We start from the raw sequence: 11,380 nt of genomic DNA, 5'->3' as shown, positions 1-11,380 counted from the left end.
ATCATTTATAGAGCGTGGGTTTGAAAGGCTAGGCCTTGGTCACCAGACAGTGGATTTTTCGTGGTGTTCATACATGGTTAAATCGTGTTCGCTCTAGGAGTCTCTCTCTTGGAGGCGGGCTGGGAGGCTCTGGTTTTTGGTCATTTTTCCCAGCCTCCTCTTTGGCGCATTAACCTTCACATTATATAGCCTTTCTTGGTGGATCTTAGCCCTCCACTTGTTGATCAGGTAGGTGCCTACTTCTGTACTCGTCCCATCAGCTGTCCTTCCTTGCTTTCTGTTAGTTGCAATGATCGAAGTCACCCTGCCCAGGCATCTTTTTTCATTAACATGGTCAAGACGCTGGCGGGTGCATTTAATGTGGAGGGAACGTATTTACCCTGATCCAGTTTCACACCGTACCCTCATGTGGGCCCCATTCTACTCGCATTTCCTTCAGGGGGCTTTTTGGGGGCAGCCATCATCGAGACGTTGCTCTTCCCCTTGAAGTCCTGGAGTGTCGAGGACAGGGTTGTCCTCGGCTGTTCCCCTCGACACTTCGGCCTTTCCCCATTCGTCTTCGGCACATACCCTCCTCGGCACGGGCCCCGGGCCCTAATAGAACGTGGGCTGGATCACAAGTTCCCTGGCCCCACAGTTTATATTATACCAAAATCAATTATACTTTGCAAGAAAATAATGAAATCATTTTGAGATGGTTTGGAACTAGCACTTATTTCTCAATTTTCACATTAAGAAAAAAAAAGAAATCTTGTCAATTTTTCCTATTGTTAGGTCTTATATAGTAGGTGATGCATACTTTGACAATGGAGGATAACGGTCATATTAATTCGGACCGTGTCTTTTGGATGGGTTACCAGCAGTCTGAATCTTCTCCAAGATGCAGTAATTCGATCAAAAGTCAGTCAACCCATCTTTGATTTTTTCAACTAATACGAAGAAATAGAAGGTAAAGACAACAAATTAACGTCACAGACTCACTGTGGAATTGCTTGTTTTTACGTGAGATTGCCTTCCAAATGGGGCAGCCCAAGATCAAAACACTCACCTCTTCTACCTCCATTATCATTCTTCCTAGAGCAAGCACACCCACATATTCTCTGCTTGAATGGGCTGCCTTTTCTCTTTCTTCTTTTTCTTTATATGCTGCGTTTTCCTCCCAAGTTTTGCCTTCTCAGGCCCCATCTCCACCCACTCGATCAGCCCCAACTTCACTGTCTCCAATATCCAATTCATCGACTACTCGGGCACTTTCTTGCTCTCTCCAAATGGCACATTCAAAGCCACAATTGATGCCAAACCATTGTCCTCATACTTTTACTTCTCCATCGTCCACACTGCTTCCAACACCACAATCTGGTCTGCAAACCGTAACGCACCCATGTCAAATTCTGACAAGTTGTCACTAACTACCAACGGCCTCACAATCACAAACCAGGCTGGTAAAGTTCTATGGTCAACCCCGCCTTTGAGTTCCGAGGTTTCTGCTATGCAGGTTTTAGAGACAGGAAACCTCATGTTGGTTGATGCAAAAAACGTTACGCTGTGGGAGAGTTTTGATTATCCAACGGACACCATTGTCATGGGACAGCCTATTCCAGTTGGAAAATCATTGGAAAGCGCTTTGACAGGCGAGGATATGTCGGTGGGTGATTATCTGCTTCAGCTTACTGACAGTGATGTCGTGCTGCAATGGAATAGGATGACTTATTGGAAATTGTCCATGGATACAAAGGCTTACAAAAACTCCAATGGGGCAGTATCGTTGATGTTGATGAATGGTACTGGCTTGTATTTGCTAGCAAGTGATGGATCCAAGGTTGTGATTCAGGTAGTTTTCACTGGTCCGTCGGGATTTCGGATAGGTAAGTTGGGTTTTGAAGGCAGATTTAGCATAAGCAGCTTTGTGAGAAATAAATGGATGCTAGAATTTGCGGGACCAGTTGAAAAGTGTGATATTCCTTTCATTTGCGGAGAAATTGGATTGTGCACGAGAATCCCTTTGATGGCAAAATGTTCTTGTCCAACAAAATTCAGTAATCAAACCAATCGTTGCATGCCAGTGGATAGTTCACTATCTCTGCCTTCAGCTTGTAATGCAACTAGTAATGGCAGTCAATTGAATTCCTCGATTTCCTATCTGGGACTGGGCCAAGACATGGACTATTTTGCTAATGATTTCAGGGAGCCTGCTAAACATGACATAAATTTATCGGTTTGCCAAGATTTATGTTCTCAAAATTGTTCTTGTCTGGCCGTTTTCCATAGAAATTCTTCTGGTTCTTGTTACCTTCTTGAAAACCAATTAGGTTCTCTCATTTCCACCGCCAACAGTGAGAATGATCGTTTTGGGTATATAAAAGTTTTGGGAAACTTTCCTCCTCAAAACCCAATTGAGCAAAAGGGAAATCGGAAACATCACTTCCCAATTGCCGGTTTGGTACTTTTACCTTCAACAGGATTCTTACTATTAACAGCCTTTGTATTCCTTGCAGTCCAGTGGTTAAGGAAAAATAGGCTTTCTAAAACCAGAACCGCAAAGCTAGCCCGGCTTAACTCATCATCATCAGCAGAGCTACAAATGATCTCTATCCCAGGCATACCAAGAAGGTTTGATTATGAAGAGCTAGCAGCTGCTACTCAGAACTTCAAGACCCAGATTGGTCGTGGTGGCTTTGGTACTGTATACAAAGGTACTCTGACAGACCAAACTATTGTGGCAGTGAAGAAGATTACGAGTTCGGGAGTCCAAGGGAAGAAAGAATTTCTTACTGAGATTTCAATAATTGGGAAGATCCACCATGTCAATTTGGTTAGATTGACAGGTTTTTGTGCACGAGGGAGGCAGCGATTTCTTGTTCTTGAGTACATGAACAGAGGTTCATTGGATAGTACACTCTTCGGTAATGGTCCTGTTTTACAATGGCAAGAGAGAGTGGACATAGCACTTGGAACGGCAAGGGGACTTGCGTACTTGCACAGCGGGTGTGAGCACCGGATCATCCACTGTGATGTGAAGCCAGAGAACATTCTCCTGCATGACAATTTACAAGTGAAAATCTCAGATTTTGGGATTTCGAAGCTGATAAGTCGTGAACAATCCACTATTTTTACTACAATGAGAGGAACTCGAGGTTATCTTGCACCAGAGTGGTTGACAAGTGCAGCAATTTCAAACAAGGTTGATGTTTATAGCTATGGAATGGTTTTACTGGAGATTGTAAGTGGAAGAAATAATTGCTCGTTACAAACATGCGGCCACATTACAGAAAATAATGACATTGAAGGAAATGGCCTATCCTCATACTCTTCAAGTTCAGAATTCAGACTATATTATTTCCCTCTAATTGCACTAGAAATGCATGAGCGAAGAAGGTATTTGGAGCTTGCAGACCCAAGGTTAGAGGGTGGAGTGGCAAACGAAGAGGTGGAGAAGCTAGTGCGGATTGCCTTGTGTTGTGTACACCAAGACCCAGCACTGAGGCCAACTATGGCTAACGTTGTTGGCATGTTGGAAGGTGAATTGCCTTTGGGTGAGCCGAGGGTTGAGTCACTAAATTTCTTGCGAGCCTATGGCCATAGATTCACCGAGACAGCAACAATGGAAGGGCCTTCTTCTAATGTTGCTACAATTGCTACATACAACTCATTGTCTTGCATCTCTTCACAACAGATCTCAGGTCCTAGGTAGTGCTCCTAGATTGTCTATATTAGTAACCGGATAAAATTGGCCTAATAGGATCTGTAAGAATTGAAATCTTTGTCTGGTCTCTGTATACTTTCTCTATTATAATTTTATCTGCAGATGCTGCTTGCAATTTTCCTCTTCCAATTGTAAAATACGCCAGTTTTTGTTCTCCTTTCTCAGATACTTAAGAGTCCGTGTGTGACTCGGACTTTTCATGGTCAGTTTTATCCAATATTGATATGAAAATTTGATATTATGCTAAATGTTGAGAGTTCTGCTAGCTGAGTGCTAGGTCTTTGTACAAGTTTAACTTAGACTTGACAGTTCCGATTCCATCATATAGAGCTGCATATCTAACCAAAATAAAAAGATAGTGAAAATATTAACTCCTGTTGCTTGCCAAATTTTGTACTCAAATATTAATGCGCATCACTTCTGGCCCTCCATGGCTTCCAGTTCGAACTTTATCATAGAACATTGGTGCCTCAGATTGAAGTGATCACCACTGTAAATACAGTGATTATCATCCACGTTTGAGACCAACAAGACCCAACTCAGTTATCATTCCTGCTCCGAAACAAGATTTGTTAGAAATAAATGAACTTTTTTACCCTTCAAAATCCAAACGGTTAATGAACGGATCGGTTTATTTAATAGGTGGTATTTTGTACCACGGTAGGGTGGATCCTACACTCTCCACTCATAATGGTGGTCTGCCCCTTATTTGAATTTATGTTATATATCCCAGAAAAGTAGTTAGACCGGCTGAGATATATCACATTTAATAAAAAAATTATCTTTTAGTAACTTTTTTTTTTCATAAATTTTTTCTTTAAATGGTTTACTAATATGTACCCCTAAGGGTTAGTAAAACCCTTTTTCAAAACATGCTTTATTAGAGTTATTATTAAAAAAATTTGGCATCTAAGAACTGTAAGTTTGTATATATACATATTAGCATGGTTGTAAAAGAAAATTGCTTATTGAAAAACACATTTTAATTATAAAAAAAAAAAAAAAAAAGATAACAAAAAACGGATCAAAAAGCTAGAGTTTGAAATTTTGCAAAAAAATGGATGAACATTACAGTGAGCAATACTCTTGGGCATAGCCAAATTGTCAAATCACCCATTCTATTTCAAGCATAGAGGCCCAACCAAAGAGAGAGAGAGAGAGAGAGAGAGAGATGTATGAGTGCCCAATGCTGTGCACATGTAGAGTTGTAATTTTTTTTTTTTTTTAGAAATAATTACAACATGCTGCTAACCCCGCAACTCGAACCCTTTCCCCCCTAAACTCCCAAGCACTTTGTGCATGAGGAGGTGCCAATTCAGCTACAAAGCCTTTAACATGTAGAGTTGTAAATTAATTACAATGAATTAGAGACAAACAGCCAAACTGATTAACCTACGTCATGTAACTGAGAAAGGCATCAAACATAGCTTTATTGTTGTTGCTACTTTCTTCTTCATGGTGTCTTTTTCTAATTAAATTTCATACTCCTGGTCTTGGGTTATTTTCCTTTTTGTTTTTGGGATTTTGGTTTTGTTAATTGTGATGGGCCGTTGCATTGAATTATCGGCTTTGTTCTCAAAATTTAAGAGATTTTCTTACAAACAGAAAAATAAAGTTAGAAAAACTTTCAAGGTGGCTTGACTTCTTGTTTGTTTGAAATTTTTATGTGTCTAAATTTGTATTTAAAAAAAAAAAAAAAAATTCATGTTCAATGTTCATAGAGTTTCAAACCATAGTTTTTTTTTTTTTTTTTTAGTATTTGTTTTATGTTATGTTTTCAAAAAAAAAAAAGGTGTGTTTTTTAACAGCAAATAGGGAGGTGTGTTACGAAAACCTAATGGGTAAAGTGTCAAATTTTAAACTACAAATAACCAACTTAAATAGACAAGCATTTCCTGCACACAAGCCAGCAACAACTCTGCAAACAAGGATAGGTGTCAAAAAAATAAAAATAAAAACACATATGCAAGGGTCATGTGCACACATGACCCATTTTAAGCGAAGAACTATTAACCTAACATTAATAGCTTCTCTCTTTCAATCTCAGACAGCACCCACAGTCCCACACACAACCAAGCTCCTCCTCCATGGCTCCACTTTGTATTTTTTAGGAACCCCAGACCGGCTAGAGAATCACAGCCACATGCAGAGGCCGCCAATCTCACCTGACCATGTCTCCATTCCTCCTCCTCACCTCCTTCCCTCTTCACCGATTCCACCCCATTCCCTCTCTCACTCAGCCAATGCCACCCCTAACAACCTTCTCTCCCTCTGCCATTCTCATCCCGCACCCATATATTCACCGCCAAGGACCACCACTCCTACCACCCCATCGTTTCTCAACATTCTCCCTAAAAGTGACAAAGGCAATAGCTTTCAATTTTTTCAAGTTTAATTTTCATTAAATTTATTGTAATTGAAAAAAAAAATTAAGCTAATTATTTCTTTAAATTTGTTTCTCAAATTGCATTATTTTTGAAGTCTGAATATTTGTCCTTATAATTACTACCATAGCTGAATTCTATAGCTTAAGAGTTGATGGTTTTGTTGGTTTTGAATGGGTATTTATTGTTAGTGGCAAAGATTTGCTTACTACTTATTTTTAGGGAGTTTGAGTATAATTTCTATTGAATAGGATTTTTAGGTATTTTGAGTACTGAATATTGTTGCTGTTGTTCATTATGACGTAAGACTATAAGCAACTATGGTTCTTTTGCTGGGTTTATTACAAAAATTGAATCTTATATTTAATATTGAAAATTCTTAACACTATTAATTCTCAGAAAAAATATAGTAATGTTGAACAACCATCACAATTAGTAGATAACATAACTCAAGTATGATGCTACTAATTACATATTTTCTCTAATATCCTATTAAACAATTACTACTGTTAAAAAGTGACACATAAATTTATTTAAATTTCATATGCAAGAATCTTTCAATTGTAGTAATTTGGTTGGACAAGATAATGTTGTTAGGCTATATGGTCTGAATCAAGTATGCACATAAATTTCTTTGGTTATATCCTACAAACTAATTACTGCTATTACTTATAAATTTTTTTCTAATATCCTACTACCTAGTTACTTTCATTAGCATAAAAAGTGAAATATTAATTTGTTTAAATGTCATATGTAGGAATCTTTTGATTGTGGATTTTTGGTTGGACAAGATCACGATAGATTATATGGCTTGAATCATTATAGTTGTTATAAATTTTGCTACAACTTAAACTTATATTTTTCCTTTTAGTTTTTTTCTTTCATTTACTGATTTATATTTGGTGGCATATTTTGTAGGCTTCAATAGGTCTTGATATTGATAACCTTTGAAAAACACCAAATTGGCTATTTTCCTTGTTTTTGCATAATTATTGGACAATATATTGCATAGTTATAACAACTAGTTGACAGAACTTTGACAAATTTTTAGAGAGCATATTAGACACTTTGGACAGATCTTTTGGACAGCACATCTGAGCTTATAGATCTTTTTAAACATATTTTGTAACTAATGAAGCTACTCAAACATCTTAGGTCCCATATATGTTTGAGTAAGCTTCTAGTTAGGTACCAATTATAATTGCAAAGGGTGGATATTTTCATATGCAATGGAAAAGTTCATTTCTATATTTTTGTATCTATGTATTTGCATATTTGAACAATCGGCTTTAGATGAATTCAATATAGTGATGTGGACAGAATAGATTTGTTAGCAATAGATTTGTTGAACTTTTCCTTTTTTTTTTTTTTTTTGGCTCTTTTATAAGAACAATTCTCTTTAGGAAATCAAATTGATGAATGCAATATAGTGATGTGAATGGAAATATAAATTTAGGAAGTTTAAATTTAGCAATAGATTTGTTGAACTTTTCCTTTTATTTGGCTCTCTTTTATAAGAACAATACTCTTTAGGAAATCAAATTGATGAATGCAATATAGTGATGTGGATGGAAATTTAAATCCTAGAAGCTTAAATTTAGCAATAGATTTGTTGAACTTTTCCTTTTATTTGGCTCTCTTTTATAAGAAAAATACTCTTCAATAAATCAAACTTAGTACAGCTATGGAGATTGGTGACAACATCAATAAATTACACATTGGTTGGATTGATACACATTCATTGCAAACTTGCTAGAAATAGTGTATGAAATTAACTCCTTGTACATTCTCCATATTTCAATACATTGACTCACAAAAATATTTCCAAGAAAATATACATTCAAATCCCCCTCCAAATATATATCCAAACCAAACACCTTCAACATAAAAAATCAGCAAGAACCTAAATTTTGTAATGTTCTTTACTTTCTTCTCTGTGATTCTATACAATCAAGACTCTCTAACACTGTTCGTATCTTGGGCCACATCTCTAGATCAATTTCAATGCAATCTAGTGTAATATGAAATGCTGCAACAACTTGCTTCTTTGCACACACTTCAAGCAGCAATGCTGGGTCTATAACTTGTTGCCATGAACACAATTTCAATCGCTAAACTCATGGATGTACATTAAACCCATACCAATTCCTTGAGCAATTTTCAACCTTGTTGTCCATGTAAGCGGGGTCAAAGAATTGGAAGGACTAGGATTGCTTACAATTTTTAATATCATGGAGAAAACATCATCATTACAGTGCTCACAAATAATGATGATCACATATTACAACAACCATTAACCAAAGTTAGGGGAAGATTAACTAATTATGCCACAATAATCACAATATGACAAGTTTTAACAAAGATACAATAATTTCTTGTTGTATATGCAATATAAAGAAATAATTTATCTATCAGTGAACAAATAGAATAGCAACCATTAATCCCCATGAAGTGCAGCTTTAAATCACAAGAAGAAAATTGTTGCCTATGGTCCATATTTTTGCTAAATGTCACCAATGAAAGAAATTTGTTCTTTGGGTGCAATTCCTTTATTTCTTCTTAACACACCAATTGATTACAATAAGCATAAAAAGATGAGCTAAATACCTATACAACAAAATTTATACACGAGAACATCATAATTACCAAACCCAACAGAACCTCAAAACAAAACCTACTTACACAAACTCAAGCTAGCTAAGAACCTGGGAAATAATTTTTCAAAAAAAAAAAAAAAATTGTACATGATTAATCAAGAAGAGTTATCCAAAATGGTAATTTTAAAAAAATTACAAACAAGAAATCTAATTATCACATCAAGAAAAAACTAGAATTAAATCATCCAATTATATCACACAAAACAAACCAAAATAATATCAAATATTGAGGAATTTGTTAACAAACCAGGAAAAAATCGAAGCCTTGATAAGATGGGTGGTAGAATCTGTTGGAAAAACATGGTTTGTATCTCCTACAAAACATATGTAGCGAAAAATTAACAGATCTACTTCATTCGCAATTGATAACATGTACTATGTAAATTTCAGAATTTAACAAGAGAGCATACCTTGGTGTGGTGAAATTCAAAAACAAAGATTAGTTATACTTGGGAACACTTTTAATCTTCACTTCAATTCCACTAATACCCAAGAAGTGTGGTCTCTCAATCAGTTTAAGGGAGAAAAAGAGAGTGGCTTACACTCACATACATTTTCACACATATCAAGTGTCTTACCCAAAAATTATGTATGTTTCTCTCCTTATACATAATTGATTATCTAATTGGGCTAACCTTTTGGGTCATTCCAATTGGGTTATAGTATGTGGCTTAGAGTGGGACCAAAAGGGACCAATAAGACACTGTTGAGGTCTAAAAAGTCACAATGTTGCACCAAGACCCAAAATGGCATAGAGAGTTGAACTCCATGAAAAAAAAATAAAAGACATGGGCCCGCAATAAAGAAAAAAAAAGATGGTAAGCCCAAATCCATTAAGGGATTTAAGGAAGAGCCCAGACCCATGAACGGATAGGCCTTAGAACCCATGAAAGGAAAAAGCCCAGCCCGCCAAGATCAAAAAACCATTAGGGAGTCTAGTGGTAAGAACTGGATCCGGATACCTAGGGACTACCAGGAGCTCGGGATCCTTGGGACGTGCAAGAAAGCCAGGATGATATTAAGACAACTCAAAAGGAGTGCTAAGAAACAAAAGGAACGAGAATAGATACATCCCTATCAACCATCCAATGATGCAGAAAGGAACCAGAAAACTTGGAAACCAACAATTCATGAACAAAGGGCTGGTACCTCGGGGAACCCAAAAAGAAGAACCATGAAGGGAAGTAGCTGGAAAAACTTTCAAACTGGCAGGAAGGAATTAGCTCACTTGGGAAAAATGACAAAGGAAAAGGAATTAGCTCACTTGGGAAGTTGTCATCTAGGGAGATCTCTTCCAAGTTTTTTGTCGGTTCCACTGTAACCCGTCGCTCGTCGATGTTCAACGTTTGTAGGTGATCATCCATCTCTAACATAGCTATGTAGCATTCGTGAGTGCTTTCTGCATGCTATTCCTATCCTATACTTTGTTGGGAATTTCACCATTAAGTGGTACGTAGACATGGCTGCTCTTCATGCATTGAGCGTAGGTCGCCCAATGATGGCATTGTAGGCAGAGGAGCAATCGACGACTAGGAAACCGACTTCCTTAGTGAGCTGCTAAAGGTATGTTCCAATGGTCACTAGTAGGGTGATGGTTCTGACAGGAAAGACTTTGGTACTACCAAATCCGACTAGCGATGTGTCCAAGGGCAGAAGACACTCCTTGTCGATCCTTATCTACTAAAATATAGTGTAGTAGAGGATGTCTACCGAACTCCCATTGTCCACTAGCACTTGCTAGGTGTTGAAGTTTGCTATTGGTAGGTTGATGACCAGAGTTTCCTCGTGAGGGTGGTGGAGTTGTCGGGCGTCTTCTTCTGTGAAGCTGATGGTCAGGTCGTCGACCTTAGTCATCTTAGGCAGTTGGCCAGAAATCTAGATGCTTTGCACCATTTGTAAGTATGTCTTTCTTGTCTTCTTAAAGGAGCATTGTTCTTCCTCCAACAATCGCCCTTATCTCTCCAAGCGGAGACCCTCAGCTGCTCCTCAACTCGTCGATTAGGTTCAGGGTCCCTTGGCAGGTTCTCTCTGCCTCTGACGAATCGCTATAACTTCCCTTGCTTGATGAGAGCTTCTATCTGCTGCTTCAAGTCTTAACATTCGGAAGTTTCATGCCTATGATCTCGGTGGAAACAACAATACTTATTTCTAGGCTTTTTGTTTGGATTGCCTTTCAACTTGTTTGGTCAGGTCAACACCGCATCATTCCTTATATACATGAGGACTTGGTCAAGCAGGGTGTTCAGTGGTGTGAAGTTGACCGTCCTCCCCAGCGGAGGTTTTGATCTCTTATCGTCACTTCGATCATTTGTCCAGGCTGACTTCCTTCCTCTGTCTTGACGGTGATCCTTTTGCCTTTCCCTCTTCTTCGGCCTACCCCCTCGAGCAATCATGGCATCCTCTGCATTCATGTACTTTATAACATGTCGGCCATCATTACTGGGTTGTTCTTGTAGATGGAGAAAAAGAATTCTCCTGATTGGAGCCTGTTAGTGAATGTGATGACTAAGACTTCGTCGTCGGCCTCATCAATCAAAAGGGTCTCCTTGTTGAAACATGTCACATATGATCTCAAGCTTTCATCGTCCCGTTGCTTGATGTTCAACAAACTTGCCGAGGACCTTTTGTACCTCTGT

General features: G+C 37.9%; 1 protein-coding gene across 1 annotated transcript; it reads left to right on the top strand.

Annotated features, from left to right (window-relative positions):
• The first annotated feature begins 908 nt into the window (after positions 1-908).
• LOC126703365 (G-type lectin S-receptor-like serine/threonine-protein kinase At5g35370) lies at positions 909-3,901 on the top strand. Its single transcript, XM_050402324.1, has one exon. It carries the CDS (start codon positions 1,109-1,111, stop codon positions 3,689-3,691), a length of 2,583 nt encoding a protein of 860 aa, XP_050258281.1. The 5' UTR covers positions 909-1,108; the 3' UTR covers positions 3,692-3,901.
• The last annotated feature ends 7,479 nt before the right edge of the window (positions 3,902-11,380 follow it).

The sequence above is a fragment of the Quercus robur genome, chromosome 10 (assembly GCF_932294415.1).
Source record: "Quercus robur chromosome 10, dhQueRobu3.1, whole genome shotgun sequence".
NCBI lineage: Eukaryota > Viridiplantae > Streptophyta > Magnoliopsida > Fagales > Fagaceae > Quercus > Quercus robur.
The sequence above is the reverse complement of the archived record's forward strand: the minus strand, read 5'-3'. Positions and strand labels throughout refer to the sequence as shown.